The following is a 21907-nucleotide window of genomic DNA, read 5'->3' as shown; positions in this document are numbered from 1 at the left end:
AATTAGCGCACCTTGCAAGACACTCGGCTGGCATAAAGTGTGATAATTGCAAGTTACAACGACGCGGCTGCACTGCTAAATGTAAGTAACCACTTCAAAAGCTTCTCATCGGACATTAAAGGAGAGACGTAGACATTATATATAGGGTGGTCCATTGATCGTTACCGGGCCAAATATCTCGCTAAATATGCTTCACACGAAAAAACTAGAAAGAACCAAACTTGTCTAGCCTGAAGGGGGAAACCAGATGGCGCTATGGTTGGCCCGCTAGATGACGCTGTCATAGCTCAAACGGATATCAACAGCGTTTTTTAAAATAGGAACCACCATTTTTTATTACTTATACTTGTAGAACATAAAGAGATATGAATGAATGTTTTAGTTGGACCACTTTTCTCGCTTTGTGATAGATGACGCTGTAATAGTCACAAACATATAGCTCAATTTTAGACGAACAGTTGGTAACAAATTTTTAAAAATTAAAATACAGAACGTTGGTACGTTTGAACATTTATTTCGGTTGTTCCAATGTCATACATGTACCTATGTGAACTTATTTCTGAGAACGCAAGCTGTTACAGCGTGATTACCTGTAAATACCACATTAATGCAATAAATGCTCAAAATGATGTCCGTCAACCTCACTGCATTTGGCAATACGTGTAACGACATTCCTGTCAACAGCGAGTAGTTCGCCTTCCGTAATGTCCGCACATGCACTGACAATGCGCTGACGCATGTTGTCAGGCGTTGTCGGTGGATTGTGATAGCAAATATCCTTCAACTTCTCCCACAGAAAGAAATCCGGGGACGTCCGATCCGGTGAACGCGCGGGCCATGGTATGGTGCTTCGACGACCAATCCACCTATCGTGGAGTATGCTATTCAATACCGCTTCAACCGCACGCGAGCCATGTTGGAAGTATATCAACATTCTGTCATGCGGTGAAACATCTTGTAGTAACATCGGTAGAACATTACGTAGGAAATCAGCACACGTTGTACCATTTAGATTGCCATCAGTAAAATGGGGGCCACTAGCCGCTGATGTTCCACCCTTCACAGCCATCGTATATTTTCCGTTGCCCAATAGTGCTTATTATTCCGGTTCACGTTACCGCTGTTGGTGAATGACGCTTCGTCGCTAAGTAGAACCCGTGCAAAAAATCTGGCACTGTCCCGTAATTTCTCTTGTGCCCAGTGGCAGAACTGTACACGACGTTCAGAGTCGTCGCCATGCAATTCCTGGTGCATAGAAATACGGTACGGGTGCAATCGATGTTGATGTAGCATTCTCAACACCGACGTTTTTGAGCTTCCCGATTCTCGCGCAATTTGTCTGCTACTGATGTACGGATTAGCCGCGACAACAGCCAAAACACCTGCTTGGGCATCATTTGTTGCAGGTCGTCGTTGATGTTTCACATGTAACTGAACCCTTCCTGTTTCCTTAAATAACGTAACTATCCGGCGAACGGTCCGGGCACTTGGATGATGTCGTCCAGGATACCGAGCAGCATACATAGCACACTCCCGTTGGGCATTTTATTCACAATAGCAATATATCAACATGATATCGACCTTTGACGCAATTGGTAAACAGTCCATTTTAACACGGGTAATGTATCACGAAACAAATACCGTCCGCACTGGCGGAATGTTACATGATACCACGTACTTGTACGTTTGCGACTGTTACAGCGAAAGCGAAAAAGTGGTCCAACCAAAACATTCCTATTTCTTTACGTACTACACAAATATTTAATAAAAATGGGGGTTCCTATTTTTAAAAAAAGCTGTTGATATCCGTTTGACCTATGGCAGTGTCATCTAGCGGGCTAACAATAGCTCCATCTGGTGTGCCCCTTAAAGCTAGACGAGTTTCGTTCTTTGTAGTTTTTTCGTTTGACGGATATATCGTGAGGTATTTGGCCCGGTCTCTATCAATGGACCACCCTGTATATATTAAATGTTCGCAAATTATGAATATTTACCTTCACCAAACCTCTAAGTTTGTCTCAAATGGCAGAAGTCCAGTGTTCTCCACTAACCATTAAATCATTTTACACGAATAGAATGTTTTCCTGACGAAATTGTGCGGAGTGTTTCCGTAAGAGCGCGTAAAAGTTTGACGGGACACCCAGGATGCTCCACTGAACAATTTGAGGTGGAGAACCTGCGGTCGGAGAAGTCAGCTTAAGGAGATGAAAGCAATAAAATCACATTACTGTGTACTTTTTTATTTGCATTAGTTACAGTTAACTACTAATACTGTAACCTTCCTCTCACTAATCAGATTATCCTGCTTGCGATGTAAAATATGACCATGGATCGCATGTATGCCTAATGGATTTTTTCTAATTGTATAAGGCTACCTTTCCCGAAGAATTGATACCGATGAGTGGGAGGAAAGTGTACAACCGACCCTTCTGATGGAAAGTCTACTAAAAATAAAAGTAATTAAACCGAACAGAGCTATAATTTGGGAAATGAAAGTTATTTTGTGCATTCACTCACAAACAACACTTGGCAGGAAGGGGTACCACTGATCATTAATCCAAAAATTACACTAATGAACGAAAAGGAAGTAATTAACGGTCGCCAGCCCACTATGGCAATTTACATCCAAAATTCTGTACAAGTTGATGCGAAAGAAAAACATGTATTATTAAACACTGACGTGGCAACTAAAAGTTGCCAAGTTTTTATTTTTTTGACACTAATTTTAAGTGAGTATGTAATGATAAAGAAAACTGAGAAGTCACTCTTACGTTATGTTTGACATTAAATTTTGAAAAAGGCAATCGAGTAATGATTTGAAAATTTGCAATTAAACTGTATATTAGTACTGAACTTCGTTACGTGAACGATGACTTTCAGTGACCTCAGCATAACGTCATCAAAGAAATTTAAAAAAAAAAGCACTTTATATTTTACCGTTACGTATTTTTCAAATTGGATTTCATATTATTGTCTGAACAACTGAGCCTTTTTTTACTGACTTGAACTGAATTAAAAGTACTGCAATACGTACCAAACCAAACAGCCATATGCTCGAAGCTACTCGTATATGTAAAATAAATAAAACTTCCGGACTCTTAATTTGTGCATTTCCTTAGATTTGGATTATTTCAAATGATTGATTCTCAAACTTGAATAATGAAATTGGTTTACTTTAGTCATATACTGGAGCCTCAGTTGTACAACAGTTAATTGAAAGTAGACTGAGGGTACAATTCTTAAAAGAGAAATTATTCATTAATAAACTCGCTGTAACTATTCAATTTGTTTCTTATGACACTTAGCTAGCATATTAGAAAAAAAAGGGAACAAGATCCTGCTTGGTAACAATGTCTGGGGGCAATGAGGACACAATCGCCCTGAGTTTAGCTGATTATTATTTAAATAAATCTTATCAGTCAAATTACATTCAGTTGTGCTGCTGGGTTAGCCGTTAATACTTTCTACCAATGAACAGTCTTACTTCAGTGCTGTGCCTACGACGAAACTGTGTTGCTGGAACTGCTGCTGTTGTTGTTGAAGACGGTAGCATCTTGAGGGGCCACGGCTAGTTACAGGAATGTGCAATAGTAATTAATACAGCCTCTTCCGCCCGTCCACTGTCTGTACTCCTGCTCTAGACATCTGGCCGGCGCTCGTACATGATGCCGCCGAAAACGGTACTCTCTACTGTGAAGGCATTAACACCACACTTCCTCACACTACAAGCGCTGTAACCCGTCTTCCACTGTCCGCACACTCTGCCCGACAACCCCCTAGCCAAAGACTTTACAACGCGCAAGCACTGCTATTATCGTTGCTAGTCGATGCAAAAACAATTCCTTTGGCTTTTTCCCAGAGCTTATACGTTTCACAGTAAGACACAGATAAATTCAATGAAACGTCAACAGACTTCCTAAATGTACACATACAGTGAAGCAATTATCTTACTTATTAGAAGAAAGCATTTAAATTACAAATATTTACATTCAATTAAAAAAGAGTTATATATCGGTAGCAGTGGCCGTGCATCCTGCATTTTCGGTGTTACAATACCATCATTGACACAATGAATGTAGCATTTTTACTGTATCTTACAAAATATGAAATTGAAGGCTATCAACCCCAATGCGAGCATGACTCGGCGAACAAGATTCTAACCCACCCTGACAAATATCCCTGGCGTGTTTCGAACCGCATCACAGGCAGATAGATTTCTGGCAACGAATTCCATCTCCGTATCCACTGGGGCCTTGTACACAAGTGACTTTAGATATCCCTCTAAGAAATAATCAAGGGGATTCAGGTCAGGTGACTCCGCGGGCCTCCTCTTCAAAATCGGATGTGCGAGTATTCCTCAGGTTGCCAGGTCCCTCGTTTCTTCCTTCCTTCCTTCCTTCCTTCGTCACCGACTTGCAAGCAGTTGCAGTAGACATTCTTGTGGGTCGGAGGCTCACAGTCTGTTCTGTTTATTTACCACCTCCGGATGCGATAGACTCTGAGGCTCTCACGGACCTTATTAGCCAACTCCCCCGCCCATTTCTTCTTCTGGGGGACTTCAACGCTCATAATGTCTTATGGGGCTCTCGGACTACTTGCCCCAGGGGTCGCATTCTGGAAAGCGTCATGATGTCTGAAGAACTGTGCCTCCTCAACTCTGGTGCTCCCACTCATTTCTGTACTGCTTCCGGATCGTCATCGGCTATTGACCTTTCCTTTTGCTCTCCAGCACTCGCGGATTCTGCTCTGTGGGAGGCTGCAGCTGACCTCCATTCTAGTGACCATTTCCCCCTCTGGATTCGCCTCCTGGATGAGGCTGTGGCATTACCAGTGCCGCCCCGGTGGCACCTTTGCAGAGCTGACTGGACACTTTTCAGCCAACTGGCTGTTTTGGAACACCGTGCCAGCGTCCACGAATGGGTAGACCATGTTGCAGCCGTGATCTCACATGCTGCTGCATTGTCAATCCCACGGTCATCCGGTCATCCCAAGAGGCGTCCTGTCCCTTGGTGGACCACTGAGTGCCACTCAGCCATCCGCGCCCGCCGTGCAACACTGCGCCGCTTCAAGTGCCGTCCCTCAGCTGACAATCTTGCGGCCTTTCGGGTGGCAAGGGCCAGAGCGCGGCGAGTGATTAAAGAGAGCAAACGACGGTCATGGCAATCGTTCTTGAATTCCATCTCTCGCTCCACTAGTTCTACGAAAGTATGGGAAGCCATCAGGAGGATTTCCGGGAAACTCAGCCAGCTACCTGTCACGGCATTGCTGCATCAGGGATGTCTCCTCACGGCGCCGAGAGACATTGCTCAGACACTGGCCATGCATTTTGCGGAATCTACCGCCACTATTAACTGTGATCCAGATTTCTGCCGCTACCGCACTGCCATCGAAGGGGTCACTTGGACTTCCGGTCTCTAAATTCTGAACCCTATAACTGCCCCTTCACAATGTGGGAACTGGATTCTGCGCTGTCTGTGGCTCATGATACTGCGCCTGGTCATGATCAAATCCGGTACAGCATGCTGCGGCACCTGTTGCTGCCATCCAAGGAAGTTCTCCTGAACTGTTTCAATATGATATGGTTATCTGGCACGTACCCTGACTCGTGGAGGGAGGCAATTTTGATTCCCCTCCTCAAACCAGGGAAGGACAGAACGCATCCCAGTAGTTATCGGAGTATTGCTTTGACGAGCTGTGTTGGGAAGACGTTGGAACGCATGGTCAACCGCCGCCTGGTTTGGCTGCTCGAGACCAGGCAGCTCCTTAGCCCCTCTCAGTGTGGCTTTAGGAGATGTCGTTCCACTATAGACAACTTGACCCTGCTTGAGGCCGCCATCCAGCAGGCCTTTCTACGTAACCAGCATTGTCTAGGGGTCTTCTTTGACATTAATAAGGCGTATGACACTACTTGGCGCCGCCTTATCCTCAATCAACTCCATTAGTGGGGCTTTCGTGGCCGTCTCCCCATCTTCATTCGGTCCTTTCTTTCTCACCGCCTCTTTCGGTATCGGGTTGGTAATGTGCTATCGGATTTGTACGTGCAGGAGAATGGTGTTCCTCAGGGCAGCGTTTTAAGTGTCACCCTCTTTGCCGTTGCTATTAACAGTATCACGTCCACTATCCGGAGTCCTGCCCAATGCTCCTTGTTTGTGGACGATTTTGCTGTTTTCTGTTCTTCCTCCAGTCTTGTCAGTGCTAATCGGCAGTTACAGCTTACGATAAAGCGCTTAGAGGCATGGACTGCAAAGACGGGTTTTACCTTTTCTGCAGACAAATCTGTGTGTGTTCATTTTAATCGTTCTCGGCGTCTTTTTACCTCCCCTGAATTGCGTCTGAGGGACACCGTTCTTCCTTTTAGAGACACTGTGAGGTTCCTGGGCCTCACTTTTGATTCTAGGTTGTCGTGGTTGCCTCACCTTAAAGACCTCAAGGTGCGGGCCCTGAAGGCACTGAATATTTTGAAGTGTCTGAGCCATCGGTCCTGGGGAGCAGATCGGGCGCGTCTGCTGCAGTTTTATAGGGCTTTCGTCCGATCGCGTCTTGACTATGCTTGCACCGTGTATGGGTCAGCAAGGCCTTCGTATCTGAAGATCCTTGACGCAGTACACCATGAGGGTATCAGGCTGGCCACTGGTGCCTTCCGTACCAGTCCCATCCCCAGCCTGTGTGCTGAGGCAGGGGAACCGCCGCTCGCCATCCGGCGGAAACTCCTCATGGTGCGACGGGTGTGTCATTTCCTTGCCTGTCCTACCTCCCCAGCGTACCCTACCGTTGCCCGACCGCCTATGGAACGTCTCTTTTCCAGTCGTCCCAGGGCAACAACTATTTGGGATTCGTGCCAAGCATTTGCTTGAGTCCCTTGGTGTGGAGCGTGTGGCCCCCCAACGACAAGGTTTTACTCGCCTGCCTCCCTGGTTGCTCCAGAGGCCAAGCATGCTTCTAGACTTGTCGGAGTACCGGAGGAACTGCACTCCGGCGTTTGTTTTTACTTCCTTATTTTACGGTATTTTAAACCAGCATCCGGACCATGTACCTGTATTCACAGATGGCTCTAAACAGGGGGACTCTGTTGGTTGTGCTGTTGTTTTCCCTGATCGAGTCGTCAAGTTACGGCTTCCTGCGGCGTTTACCATCCTCGATGCCGAATTGTTTGCAATCTTGCGGGCATTGGAGCAGATGAGATGTGTTACCAGTCTTAAGTTCCTCGTCTTTTCTGACTCCCTGAGTGCCCTTCAGACCATGCAACACTTGTACCCAGCGGATACGGTCGTCCAGAACATCCATGATGCCCTACTCCACCTGCAACGGCAGGGGAAGGAGGTTTCTTTCTGCTGGGTGCCGGGGCACGTGGGTATTAGGGGAAACGAACTGGCGGATGTGGCTGCCAAAGATGCATGTTCCCTCCCTCACGTTGTTGAATGCCGTCCCCCTCCATGCTGTAACCTCCCTTTTGTGTTTTCGTGTTCTGCATCAATGGGAAGAGGAGTGGTTGGCAGTTTCTGACAATAAGCTGCGTCTGGTAAAGGCCACTACGCGACGATGGCGTACGTCCTACCAGTCATACAGGCGGGATGAGGTTCTCCTCACTCGCCTCCGCATTGGACACAGTCCCTTCACGCATGGTTTTTTACTCCGGCGGGAGGACACCCCAATCTGCAGTGCTTGTGGCGTCCAGATTACTGTCCGCCACATTTTACTTGACTGTCTTTTATTCTCTGACCAGAGGGCGGTGGTTTCCTTGCCACCGGATTTGCCCTCTGTTTTGCAAGACGACGCAGCGACTGTGGTTAAGGTCTTACGGTTTTGTGTCCTGTCCAATCTGTTGCCTCGGATTTTAGGGAGAAGGTTTTAATGTGCTGCTGGGTGACTGGCTCACCCAGGTTTTAGGTAAGAGGTCCGCCAGTCACGATTACCTCCTTGTTTCCCTTCGGTATCTGTTCTCTTTTCCTTGTGTTTCCTTTCCTTTTTTAGTGTGTTTCTTATCCTCTTGTTTTGCCTCTGTATGTGCGCATTTGGAACTGCGTCAGGCCTGTGTCTTTTAGCCGTTCTCCTTGTTCGGCGTCCGTCTTCGTCCCTTCACCGCTTGTGTTCCTGTTTCTATGCGTTTGGGCGCTGATGACCACGCTGTTTAGCGCCCGTAAACCTCAAACACACACACACACACACACACACACACACACACATACACACATCTTCCTTCCAATGACTCAGTCTCCCGCATTCGTCGATCGAGAGAAAGAAACACTTGTCGTTACGGACGATGCCTGTTAGGAAATCGTTCCCTGTACTGCCTTTCAGCAGCGAGAGCATTGAAACGTACTTCCCCCACACACAAAGTGCATCTCAGTGAGTTCTGCGAAACTATGCGCGTACTGATCCGTGGTATTGTACTGTACGTCTCTGAACAGCTCTAAGTAATGAATGAGTCTGTTGTTCATTCATAGCAGGTTCTGTCATTGAAAATACGATACAATAGAGCCACCTTATGTACAAATAAAGTAAACGAAACCTGCATCACGACTTACTAGTAATTAGGCTCGTCCTCTTTGTTTCCTTGCAAGAAATAAAGAATGCACATGTAAATAAACAGCACAGTACGTGTAAACGTGTACGCATGTTCGTTGTAAATATGATGGAAAACATGCATCTTTCTTTAAAGAATCTTCTTTGTATTACTTTGAATGAATGTATAACGTTCTTTAGCGATTTGTTTCTAGATTACATTGTATGAATGCCTGAATTGGTAATGCATACTAAACGGGAGTTATCGTGTAGCATGTTGTTGTAACTGCAAGTGGTGTACTTATTCTGTGTTAGTTTTATCAAATGCAAATCCCAATAACAATAAATAAATACAGTCACTGCAAAATACATTGAACCTCTTAGCCACTGAATCCTCTGGCGCTGTTCAAAACAGCTAACGTTGTTCCCTATGCACACAAAAATAAATAAAAATGTCTTACCTCTAAAGCAGCAACGGTGGATCGCGATGTATTCTCGTCTATCATGAAGAAGAATAAAGTAAATCAGATGCAGACTCAGCGGTGTTCAATACTGGCCGTATTACTTTCAAATGTACAAAAAAAAATTTTTCGGCTGATAAATGAAACGTATAAGAAAAATTCAATGTCTTTGAAAATCATATGACCTAGACAGTTCAATACTGGCCGTATTACTTTCAAATGTACAAAAAAAATTTTTCGGCTGATAAATGAAACGTATAAGAAAAATTCAATGTCTTTGAAAATCATATGACCTAGACAGGGATGCGGTACTGAACTGGGTGAATTACCAACACGGACCTTTTCAATAGTGAAATTGTACTGGAAGTTAAGTTTGGCTTTCCAAAACATCTGACAATTGAAATTACATTACTCAGACAAATTACATCCTTTTTGCTAACTGAGTCACAATCAATGAGATTTATAGAGCAAGTATTATAGAAGCTCACTAATAAAGCATAAAGACAATCATCAAATTACGTATACCTATGTTAACAAATACTAGGGACATTACAAAAGGGAAATATCTAACTAGCCTTTACATCAAATCTGTTTACGTACATTCTGGGGTTGCTCAACAATTGCCAGTTCTCAGCGAAACTCTTCTACACTAACGCGCTGTCAAAACGAGAGTCATAAATTTTAACATCTATATCTAGATTGCAAGAAGACTTTTGCTTCTAGATTTGTCTTTCCATTAATACATGTACTCGTAATTCCTGCGTTCTAATCTAACACTTGGTGGCTTCGCAGGGTACACCACAAAAACTGCCTACTCCATCCGCTTTCGTTCACAGTCAGCTACGCACTGCAGTGCGCCAACACTACAATCTTAGAGCATAAGGAGTAACTTTGGCTCTGCGGTCGTGCACAGTCAGCAATCCGCTTTATAGAGTCCATCAGAGACATTCGTCGTCTATAATATAAAAGTTTCATTTTAGTTTACATTAGCATCATAACAATATTAGAGCACCACATGTAAGGTGTCCCAGTAGACTCCTTTCAAACAGTAATGCTAGACAGAGGAGTAGACATGTTTACTTCCATATCTTCCTATGCTGGCTTCTCTGCCCCCAGGATCCCAACCTCAATCTGTTCAGTGTTACATTTTTGCACGATTTTACAGGAGCAACCTGTATATGCGGAACAGTACTTAGCGAGCATTACTGTAACTGAGAAACCACTTTGTCAAACAAGGCTGGATACACATGAGAACGTAATTTGATTCATTATTCGGTGCCTGATCTTGATCCGTCACAGTACTTGTGACGTCGGTGGCATTCGTGCCGTCATATACAAAGGAAATTATTGTATATATATCTATATTTATTTTTAATTTATCAGCATGCTTCTTTCTCTCAGGGATATTGCCTTTTCTTATCACTTTTACTTACGTGCATAAGTAAATGTGAAACGGGTTCTTGAAGGGCCTCAGTTATTCATGTACCAACTTTAGATTTTGAACGTGATGACTAAAATATGTTGTTGTTGTTGTCTTCAGTCCTGAGACTGGTTTGATGCAGCTCTCCATGCTACTCTATCCTGTGCAAGCTGCTTCATAGTTGCCGTTAATTGAATTGAATGTAATTTTTTTTAATTTCTATGTATAGATTGCAAAGCAAGGCTTGAGAGAATTTCGATTGTTGCCGTGTAGTGGCCAAATAAAACTTACTGAACTAATGGAATCTGTATAGTTTAAAAACATGAACTTTAACGTAAATTAATTATCTGTTGCAATTTAAAAGGGTTCTTATAACGAAAACTCTGGCATTTACAGTTACTGTTAACAGTTTGAAAAATAAATTAATACTTCGGCGTGTAATGGCCGACCAGAGGTTGCATCGGAAGAAGAGCTTCTCGCAGCGCAAATTACTGAAAAAATGCTTATTAAAAATAATTAGACACTGCGAGCATTTGACGTGACAACTATTGCAAACAAATTCATTTTGTAATAATAATAACATGAAGAAGTACAATAATAACAAGTTTATTTTAGCAATAAATACGAATAACTTACATAAAATATGTGTAACCGCTCAATGGCTGCCTTCCGTATAGCTAAACAAAACAGTGTGTCTACCACAAAATACATCCTTCCTCCTCGGCCGTGCAATCGCGTCTCTTCTGATCCTTTTTTATTTTCATAGACATTAAATAAAGATGCTATCGCTGCATATCAGTTGTTTCAAGAACATTAACTACATCTTTTACACTAATTATATTCATAAAATACGTAAACTGCGATTTACAACCGCTAAAAATGTCAATATTTATGTGACGTACCGTCACATACTCCAATTTGAAACCTGCTTGTAAATTCAACAGCCGGCCGCGGTGGTCTCGCGGTTCTAGGCGCGCAGTCCGGAAACGTGCGACTGCTACGGTCGCAGGTTCGAATCCTGCCTCGGGCATGGATGTGTGTGATGTCCTTAGGATAGTTAGGTGTAAGTAGTTCTAAGTTCTAGGGGACTAATGACCACAGCAGTTGAGTCCCATAGTGCTCAGAGTGATTTGAACCATTTTTTTGTAAATTCGACCACAAGGCATTAGAGTATTTGAAAAAGAAAAGAAAGCGCATGAACTATGAAACCTTGAGGACGCTTCAGTCTACAGCACTTTGGCCGACGTATTTTCATCCCCTTCTACGACATGTAATAGTGTGAAACGACTTTATGTTACATTTCATACAACTACATGTACGAACTAAAACAGTGTTTGTGCAGTTTTTTTTTTGTGAGAGCTCCTGGAGTCAGAGTGTGTAACCTTTGTCTTGTATCCTGTTCGCAGGCAGTGCAGTATGAACGGTGCCGTGTTGATGGTCGTGTTGCTGGCGGTAGGAGGGTCAGAGTGTGCCAAGATCCTGGCCGCGTCGCCGTTCCCCGCCATCAGTCACGTGTTGCCTCTGAGAGTTATCGTCCTGGAACTCGCTAAGAGGGGCCACGAAGTGACGTACATCACAACAGACCCGATCAAGGTATGTACTCTCATTCTGCCTAGAATCTCATCCGCTGATAGTTTCAGCGTTGAGGGCGCGTAAGCTCCTTCCAGAAATGATCAATATAAAACAAAAACGACTGCCTTTCCCCTTAATTGGTTTCTATAATATGAATCACGCATCCTTCCCCTCTGAGTTTATTTTAGGTGACAGAAATTTAATTGTAGAGTGAGATACACTGTATTGCACAACCTCTGTGTAACGATGAGTTTCACTGAGTTTTCCTTAACTTAACTTTATGTTCTTCGAATGAAAAGGAAGGAAAAAATTTATAACATCTCTTACTACCTATGTTAAAATTTCTAGCAAAATTTTTACTCTTTTTAATTACAGATATAAAATACCTTTTTTGGAAGTAATATTTAGTATAGATTTCGATTGTGTTCGCTTTCAACCCTCAAAGCCAGTTTTATTGAAAAGGATGCTGGAAGTGGGAAGAGGCGATTTCCTTGAGGATAATTATACAGTATGCACTTATCATACTTCCGGATCAATTAGTACCGATTTCCATCTCATCTTATCTTGTGGTGATCGTATCCTCCGTCATAAAGTATACATTCTGTTAGTTCTATTTATACTACGACAGACAGCCATCGCGAATTTGTTATATGAAAGAACTTCCACGCATAGCTGTAATTACTATAGATTGTAAGCTATTATGCTGGAAAAAAGACATGGTACCCTCTTGATATTCAGGTGTAAGTGGATATTGTTACATTGTTTGAGCTCCGGATTGAAATTGCATACGTTCTTAAGGCATTAAGTAAGTCTGAACCCTCGTATACGCCAAGAGTCGAAAATGTCCAAACGTAAGGTGTAACTAATTATTTGAACAGCAAAACAGTTTCATCTGCAGTTCTAATCTTTGTACCTCACAACGCTTTTTCTTCCAGTACTTACCAACATGCGTCTCTATTGACTGTTGAACAATCAACAGTTTCTCAAAATTTTCCCTTAAAACTTAGTCTCACTTCCTTCAGTCAAAACTGACAGTAGCCTAATCGATGATTCTAAACATTCTTTTTCAGCCCACTGGGAGCCTGCTTTTGAAAGTTCTGTATAACTTATCAAAAACTTTATAGCCTTTTTTCCCTATTCTGTTCATTTCTTTTGCTGTCCGTCCTGTCATTGTGTTCAGATGACCTAAATACAATTAAACCGAGTGGTTCTATGACTTCATTGTTCACCGTACTATTTTAAAGTGTTGATTAAGTATTGTTTTAAACGTATTACGGTAGATTTTAAGCCCTAATTTCAATTTTGATCTGTTAAGTACTTCTATCCATGGTAATCTCAGAGTCGGCTTAACATTGCTAACGGGGTGAGAAGCCAGGAGGCGTAGCACCAATTTAGCTGCACTGGTTCATTTTTATCATGTATATTTTCATTCTAAACGAAATACAGACGGGTCCAAAAAATGTATCCACTGTTTAAAAGTCCATAACTCGCAAACTAATTGACGTAGTTAGATAAATTTTGTTATTACTACATAATTATCAACCTTCCATAGTTTTTCGTCGGCCTAATAATGTCCTGATGATTCATATCTAGTATTTCTTGTTTATCTAAATTACAGTTCAATGCTAGACATTCACTTGCATATAGACATTCTGGCTTCGTCACTGTATTATAACTCCTTATTTTTTTCATTTTGAGGCAGGTATCTCCTGTCGTAAAAGCCTTTAGCTATATTATATTCCCTTCCCGTTTCATGTATCCTGTCCTTTACAGTAGCTTATTACAAATCATTTTCTTGGGTTATCTCCTAAATGTGCTTACATTGCTTAACCTTTTCCGTTTGGCCAATATCTGTTTTTAGAAATTAATGTTTACAAAAATTTCTCTTTCTCTGCAGAATTTCTTGAGTCGGCCCTACTTACTGTTTTACAGGAAATGTCACATTTTCAGAAAGTCTAGCAAGGCCATCAGCAAATGCGTGACAATTTATTCCGTTTCTTCTTCCAACGTTACTGGTAGAAACTTATATTTATTCAGTTTTTCATTTCAAATCCTCACTAATTTTTAAAACAGCTAAAAAATGGTGATAAGTCCTCATATTGCCATACAGCTGTGTGTATTTCGAAGGTCTGAGAAATTTCTACCAGAAATTTTACATTACCTAATGTGTCTATAAACGTTTCACGAATTAAATTTGATAATTTATACTTTATGCCAAAATCTCGAATTTTTTGCCTATGGTTTGTCTTTCAAGATAATCAAAGGCCTTTTTGAAACCGACAAACATTTATCTTTTGAGTTCAGTAATCTGTGGTGAAAGATTCACTTCTAATTAAATATGTTTTCAGAAAAGATCTGCCCTTCCTCAGACCAAGGTGATAGCCACTTAAATAGCTGTCCAGTGTTGCTTATGATCTGTTTAGTAAGATAATGGAAAATATTTTGTATGCAACTGGTAGCACAGAAGTTCCTCTGTAGTTGTCACGTCTTGTATTTTGCCCTTCTTGTGTGGTGGATGTATCAAGGGTACCTTTCACTCTGGTGGGTCTGTTTCCGTTTCCCATATTTCCTCAGAGATTACGTTTAGATCATTTCTTATTTTGGAAGAGACCATTTCAAAAGTTCCACTATAGTAGACTCGTCTTTGGTACCTTTATCGTTCTTTAAGGTCTTCAGTTTCTTTGATAGAGATAAATCTGCTATTAAATTATCATGAGCTTCTGGACATTAAGAAGATGATCAACATATTTTGTAAATATTTACAATTTTCAGTGTTGCTTAAGCTGAGTTTTCTGTTATCATTTATGAAACACAAAATGGTTAAAATGGCTCTGAGCACTATGCGACTTAACTTCTGAGGTCATCAGTCGCCTAGAACTTAGAACTAATTAAACCTAACTAACCTAAGGGCATCACACACATCCATGTCCGAGGCAGGATTCGAACCTGCGACCGTAGCAGTCGCTCGGCTCCATACTATAGCGCCTAGAACCGCATGGCCTCTCCGGCCGGCTATGAAACACGCACTAGGTGTTTATTATTATTACTGTTATTATTATTATTATTATTATTATTAGGTATTGCCGAGTTACTACTGTTTTTTTGGTCTCCAGTTCCCATGCCACCTATCCTCCCAACATCTCTTCATCTCTGCATAAATTCTCCAATCGATGTTCATTTCAACTTGCTCTGTATAACCAAACTGAAAATGTGTCTTGTCAAGCAACCCCTTGTTATACGCAAGGTCTGCCATAAATTTATTGCTTGCACAGTTAGATTCAATACTCCTCATAAGTTAGTCCATCTTCCCATCTCACGTTCAAAATTCTTCTCTAGTCCAACATTTGAAAAGCCTCTGTTTTCTTCTTGTCTGAATAGTTTATGCTCTAGTTTTCACTTCCGCACAAGGCTACTCTCCTGGCACGTACCTTTAGAAAAGACTTCCCAAGAATTAAATTTATATTTCATGTGAATAATCCGCTCTCTTTCAGGACTGAGTTTCTTGCTGTTGCGAGTCTGTATTTATATCCTCTCTACTTTGCCCATCATAAGTTATTTTGAAGCTGAAGTAGCACAACTCACCTGTCGCCTATAGTGTCTCATTTCCACGTCTGATTTACTCAGCTTCGTCTGATTTATTCGGCTGCATTCCATTGTTTTACTTTTGTTGACGTTCGTCTCACACCTGTATTCACGACACAACTACGAGTTGGAATCCACAATTTTCGGGACTGGTGCTGCCATAAATGATGATGATGATGATGATGATGATGATGATGATGATGGTGCTGCCATCGGGAAATTAGGAGTATTAGATCTTTGCACCGCTAGGTTGCGAGAGCTGCATATCTGATGAGGCAATGTGCTGAGTGGTATGCAGCTGGAAGGACGTGTTGTGTGTCCGCAGTGATTTCCATAATACTCTGTGTTTGGTATGTGGTGATTTAACGATGGATCCGCGAATAGAACAGCATGGGTGTTCCAAATTCTGTGCGAATCTTGGGAAAAGTGCTATAGAGACCCATGCAATAAGTAAACAAGTTTTTGGGGGAAAGCAACAATCGTCCCAGTGGAAGAGACCGGGCTCTCCAAGACCCAAAAAAAGGCGAGACAGGTGAAGATCAAAGTGAAGAGCATGATCATCGTTTTCTTTGAAACCAAAGGAATTGTACACAAAGAACTCGTCCCATCCAACCAAACAGTGTATTCCGCGTACTACTGTGACATTTTGCGACGGCTCCGTGAAAACGTGCGGCTACGACGGCCCTAACTTTGGCGTCAAGGGAAGTGGCTGCTGTATCGTGACAACGCTCCCTGTCACACGCCCTTGCTCACCAGGACCTTTTTGGCAGAAAACAAGCGGTTCTACCTCACCTACCGTATTCGCAGGATATGGCACCTTGCGACTTCATGCTATTCCCAAAACTGAAACTCAAGTTGAAAGGCCGTCGGTTCGACACTCTAGAGAGGATTCGAGAAGCATCGCAGGCAATGATAAATACCCTGAAAGAACAGGACTACCAGAAAACGTTTGACCAGTGGCAGAACCGCTGGGACTGGTGTGTACGTGCGTATGGGTACAACTTCAGGGTGATGGTGACCATTGGTCGAAAGGTAACGTTTCCAACAGATGGCAGCCACAGCCCCGAAAATTTTGAATACCACCTCGTATATTCGTTCCATTCAACTGCTCTTCGAAGTTGTTTGCTGTCTCTGACTGAATTACACTCTCCTCGATAACCATCAAAGTTATAATTTCTTCTCCATAAACTTTAATTTCTTTCTCAAATTTCTCCTCACGTTTTACATTGATTCACTAATGATGTCCGGTTGGACGTAAGTAACACCCAAATTTCCTAATCTTAGCAGGTGAAATAATTGCGTCAATAAACAGACTGATTGAGCCTCTACGTCATTCTTAGACATGTAACATTAAATGGAAAATTATTATGACGTCTTGAATTTCCATATTCTTATGCAAGTAATGCAAACAAACTTTACCTCATTATCGCTGTCTTCGTAGATAGCGAAGCAGGTCTAAATATCTTAAGCACGTTTCGCAACCTAAAATACAGGGTGTACATAAAATCCGGGAACACTTTCAAGTATTTATTGCACAAGAACTAAAATTGTGCAGATGTAATACATATTGCATTTTGAAGAGAAAAACTGAAAGTTTTTTTTACAAACATTCGATATGCGAACCGTGAGTGACCCGGCAGACGTCAATACGGTATCCGAATTCTTGCCATACCCGTCCCAGCATGGCACCCTTGACTGTGGCAGTCGCTTCCCGTATTCTGTCTCGGAGCTCTGCTACATCACGTGGTAGAGGCGCTACATACAACAGATCTTTAATGTATCACCACTGAAAAAAGTCACACGGAATGAGATCTGGTGATCGGGGATGCCATGTCATGAAGCAGCTGTCCCCTTCTGTAGCACGGCCTATCCATCGATGCGGCAGCTCCGTGTTCAGGTAGCCACGACCATCACGATGAAAATGGGATGGAGCCCCACCCTGATGAAAGATGAACGGAGAGTCCAATTGCATTTGAGGCATCAGCCATTGCTGCAAAATCCAGTGACAGTGCTCTCGGCGAAGGAGAATGGCCTGTACAGTTTTCGTCATGACAAGTCACAAAAAACATTTACCTTAGGGGAATCACGCTCAAATTCAATGCATTCCTGTAGATGCTTTGTACCCCAGATTCAGCAATAATGCATGTTCACTTTCCCATCAGTGTCAAAAGTAGCTGCGTCGCTAAAAATTAAGCCGTTAACAGTACCATCCCCATCCTCATTCAGTTGTCGCAACTGCGAACAAAACTCAAAACGCTTGTTTTTGCCGTCGCCATTGAGCTTCTGCACTGGCTCCAATTTGAATGGTTCCATACACAGTGTGATTCTGTCACAGGACATTCCACACTGTCATTGGAGCCATTTTGAGTTCACGAGATGCACGACACACCAATTTCTTTGGACTCCTGATGAATATCTCGTACGCGCTCCACATTCACTTCACTCACACTGGGACGTTCGCTTCTCTTTGCCGGGCACAAGCAACCTGTCGTAACGAATTCGGTGTGCCAGTGGTAAATGGTCTTCCTTGTTGATGGCTTCTTACCGTACTTGGTTCTAAACATCTGTTGAACATCTGTAGCAAATTGTAACCTCCCAACAGTTTATAAGTGTAACCGACCAACAAATTAAATTGTCTCCGTAACCTCGCAATAATAATATGACTAACCTCTCAATAAATTTGTGGCTGACCTATAACCTTTCAATAATTAACTGACTGTGAATCTGAACTGGTAAATCTGGACGTCAGCTATGCTGCGTCATGGCCCTGAAAAGTCATTCTGAATAAACTGAAAATTCTTACCTCAATTATGTCGACTGATAACTCGTATATATCTGCTCCTATAAGAAAATATTTTGGCACAGCCCAGTTCAATGCTAGGTCGCTAAATTTGTCATATATTAAAAGAAACAAGTGATTTTTCTTTACGATAATGGGGATGACCATGAATAGGAGAAATTAGTAAAATCTTTAAATTCAGTTGAATGACTGTCAAAAGTTATTTTTATTAGAATGATAATAATTAAAAGATTTTTTTAAAACGTTTACATGGGACTTCGGTACAAAATCACTTGTTACAAATTACATATGCGCGTGGCTATGAAAAGTAATTCTTGGTTTTACCTTATACTACATCGCTCAGGCGCCGCCATCGCTCTCCACAAGCGTCCGAACCGCCCGACTGCTAGCTACTACTGCTACTGCTGCCCACACTGCTCCTACTGCAGCCGAAACTGATCTCTGGTCTGCGATTCTATTGTAGCTTACATATCACAGGTTGCGCGCGAGAGCAACCCATTGAACTTACATCTGCTCGAGTGCGCCAGCAATAAATTCCTTAGTCCTGGACCTCTTACACAATCTGGTTTTGTCGAACTCCAAGACACTGGAAGCTCGCTCCGCATCTGCATTCGCCATGTTTGCGACTAGTGTTCACTATCGGCAAATTACCGAACTACGCTGCTGCGGTATACATTGGAAAAAAAAACTTTTACGGTTTCTCTTCAGAATGACATATGTATGATATCTGTACATTGTTTGGTTCTTCGGCAATCAATAATTGAAAGTGTTCCCGTACTTTATATACACCCTGTATATGGACTATAGGATGAAAGTATCCAGACACCTTATAGTAAACGTTATTAAGAGATGTTGGACACCATGCATTCTCCTTGGGACACTGTCAATGAATCTCTGTTGAGGAATGGCAGCCCAGTCTTCTACAATGGCCGAAACCACAGAGGACAGTGATATTGGACACTGGGGTCTGGAAAGAAGTCTTCCTGCTAACTCATTCCAGAGGGGTTCCATTGGGTTCGGATTTGCACTACGTTCATGTCACACCATTTCAGGAACGTTATTGGCCACAAACCATTGCCACACAGAATGCACTGTTTTTTTGATACAGCCATTTCTCTGAGCTGTTCCTTTGTTCTACACACTACACAATGCCGTAAAATGTGTTCATATCATTCCGTATGAAGAGTTTTCTTATGTGCAATGAGTGGACAACATCCTAACCGCGAAAAAAAAGCAGCGTAACACCACCTCACCTGTACTTCTCTGTAGCCACCACACATTACAGGTAAAGCGCTCCCTGCATTCACCAAACTCAGACCCTTCCAGCGGGGCGTAGCGTGAATCATCCCTTCAAATCATTGGATTCACGTCATCCTATGTCCAGTGGCTTCCCTCTTCACGCCACCTCGTGTGCCGCCTAGCGCTCACTGCAGACGTGTGTGACATATGACAAGCTGCTCGACCATTCTAGCCCATTGTTTTTAACTCCATAAACACAGTTACTGTGTTGCCTGGAACGCTGGTAACACTTTGAAACTCACAATTGATTCCTTCCGCTGACTTTGTGCGATTTTTCTCAACCACGCTCCGCAATGCTTGATGGTCCGCGTCCAAAAACTGTTCAAATGTGTGTGAAATCTTATGGGACTTAACTGTAAGGTCATCAGTCCCTAAGCTTACACACTGCTTAACCTGAATTATCCTAAGGACAAACACAGACACCCATGCCCGAGGGAGGACTCGAACCTCCGCCGGGACCAGCCGCACAGTCCATGACTGCAGCGCCCTAAACCGCTCGGCTAAGCCCGCGCGGCGGTCGGTGTCCCTCAGGACGTGAGATCACAATTGTTTTCTTTTAGCTGTGGTCTTTCCTTCATATTTCCACTTTACAGTCACATCACCAACAGTCGCCGTGGATAGCTTTTGAAAGGCTGAAATGTCCGTGATGTATTTGGCGCTCGGGTGACATCCAACGACCAGTCCCCGCAGGAAGTTAGTCATCTCTCCATACTGACCAAAAATGTTACTACTTCTCATCTCATAACACTACACTCTCCACGTCCTTTCGCATCGACTATTTTTCCTGTGACGCCTATTGGCCAACTCCGTATTACACAGTGATTTTTGGGGGCTTTTGATGATATAGTGCATAGTGACAGTTGGTGTCACTCCAGAGGGGTTCCATTGGGTTCGGATCTGGACTATGTTCATGTCACACCAGTGCAGGAACGTTATTAGCCACAAACCACTGCCACACAGAATGTGTTGTTTTTCTGATAGAGCCATCTTATCTGAACTGTTCCTTTACGTACTACTCAATGCCGTAAAATGTGTTCATATCGTTCCGTATTAAGAGTTTCCTTATATGCAATGAGTGGACAACATCCTAACCGCGAAAAAAAAGCACCTTAACACCACCTCACCTGTACTTCTCTGTAGCCACCACACATGACAGGTAATGCGCTCCCTGCATACACCAAACTCAGACCCTCAGTGTTGGACTGTTAGTCATTATCTTGTTGAATCCATATTGCCAATCAGTAATGTAACGAAAAGTTTCCTGGGTTAGAAGACTGATCACTTTTATTATTTTCGCTTGGAAACTGCTGACAGTCAGTTTTCTCCGGGAAACTGGGCCATTCGGCTGCGAACCTCAGACAGCAAAGGGTCCGTTTCATGTACTACATGTGAAACATATGCGCACATATGCGCGTGGCTATGAATAATTTGTTTTATGGGGCGCTCAGTGAACGTCAATTTTGTATTTTGTCTAACTTTGTGGTTTACAGAAGCCTATAAAGAACCTGACTGAGGTGGACATATCGCCAGCATACAGATACCTCCGCAAGTCCTTCGACTGGATGGAGATGGCGTCTCACGAGTGGCAACCCGTGGAGATGCTGTGGAGCATGGAGGACATGTCGGCCCCCATCTGCGAGGACGGCCTCAACAGCCCGGAGATGGTCGACTTCATGAAGTACGTCCACCACTGCCAATTACTTTCTCACAGCACCACAGAGTGGGAATTTCTGTGGAGTGAGCAGAGCTTACTGCGGATGTGCCTGCGTCAAACAGGATATCTCACGTTACTTCAGTATAACGACCTTTGTTTATATATTGTATGCCAAGACTAAAATTTTCATATTATACGCGTTTGCCCCGTTTCCACACAATACTTGTTATTAACAGCAATGGTGTTGAATTTTTGGTGCTACGAGTGCAGATGGTCCTCAAAGGAGGGAAATTAAATTTAGATAGTACCAGTTTTCAGGTACCACAGACGTCTAATTGCCATTATGACATTAGTAAGAAGCATTTTAAGTGTTGACTAAAGTTACGAGATATTTAATGAGGGCATAAAATTGTTGGGATAATTTATGTGAATGTATTGCCATGTATTTAGGAGACAAGTGCTGGATAAACAGTGTATAACGAGAGTGAACTTTCGGTCAGTCCATTGAATATCCACATTATGAGCAAATTACATGAAAAGTTTATGCGTTACAATGTCGGTCCTCCGTATTATGCAGGTCTCCAAACCAGTGTGTCACTTAGAATGAATATGTGCAG

At 42.7% G+C, this 21907-nt stretch overlaps 1 protein-coding gene across 1 annotated transcript in view; it reads left to right on the top strand.

The window, feature by feature from the left end:
• LOC126354289 (UDP-glucosyltransferase 2-like) overlaps window positions 1–21907 on the top strand; it is a 76220-nt gene that overhangs the window by 17314 nt on the left and 36999 nt on the right. The window contains exons 2-3 of the mRNA XM_050003834.1: window positions 11790–11976; window positions 21127–21314. Of these exons, the coding sequence (XP_049859791.1) occupies window positions 11800–11976; window positions 21127–21314 (365 nt within the window). The 5' untranslated portion in view covers window positions 11790–11799. The remainder of the gene's footprint in view (window positions 1–11789; window positions 11977–21126; window positions 21315–21907) is intronic.

The sequence above is a fragment of the Schistocerca gregaria genome, chromosome 3 (genome assembly GCF_023897955.1).
Source record: "Schistocerca gregaria isolate iqSchGreg1 chromosome 3, iqSchGreg1.2, whole genome shotgun sequence".
Classification (NCBI taxonomy): Eukaryota; Metazoa; Arthropoda; class Insecta; order Orthoptera; family Acrididae; genus Schistocerca; species Schistocerca gregaria.
This window is presented reverse-complemented; position numbering and strand designations above follow the sequence as displayed.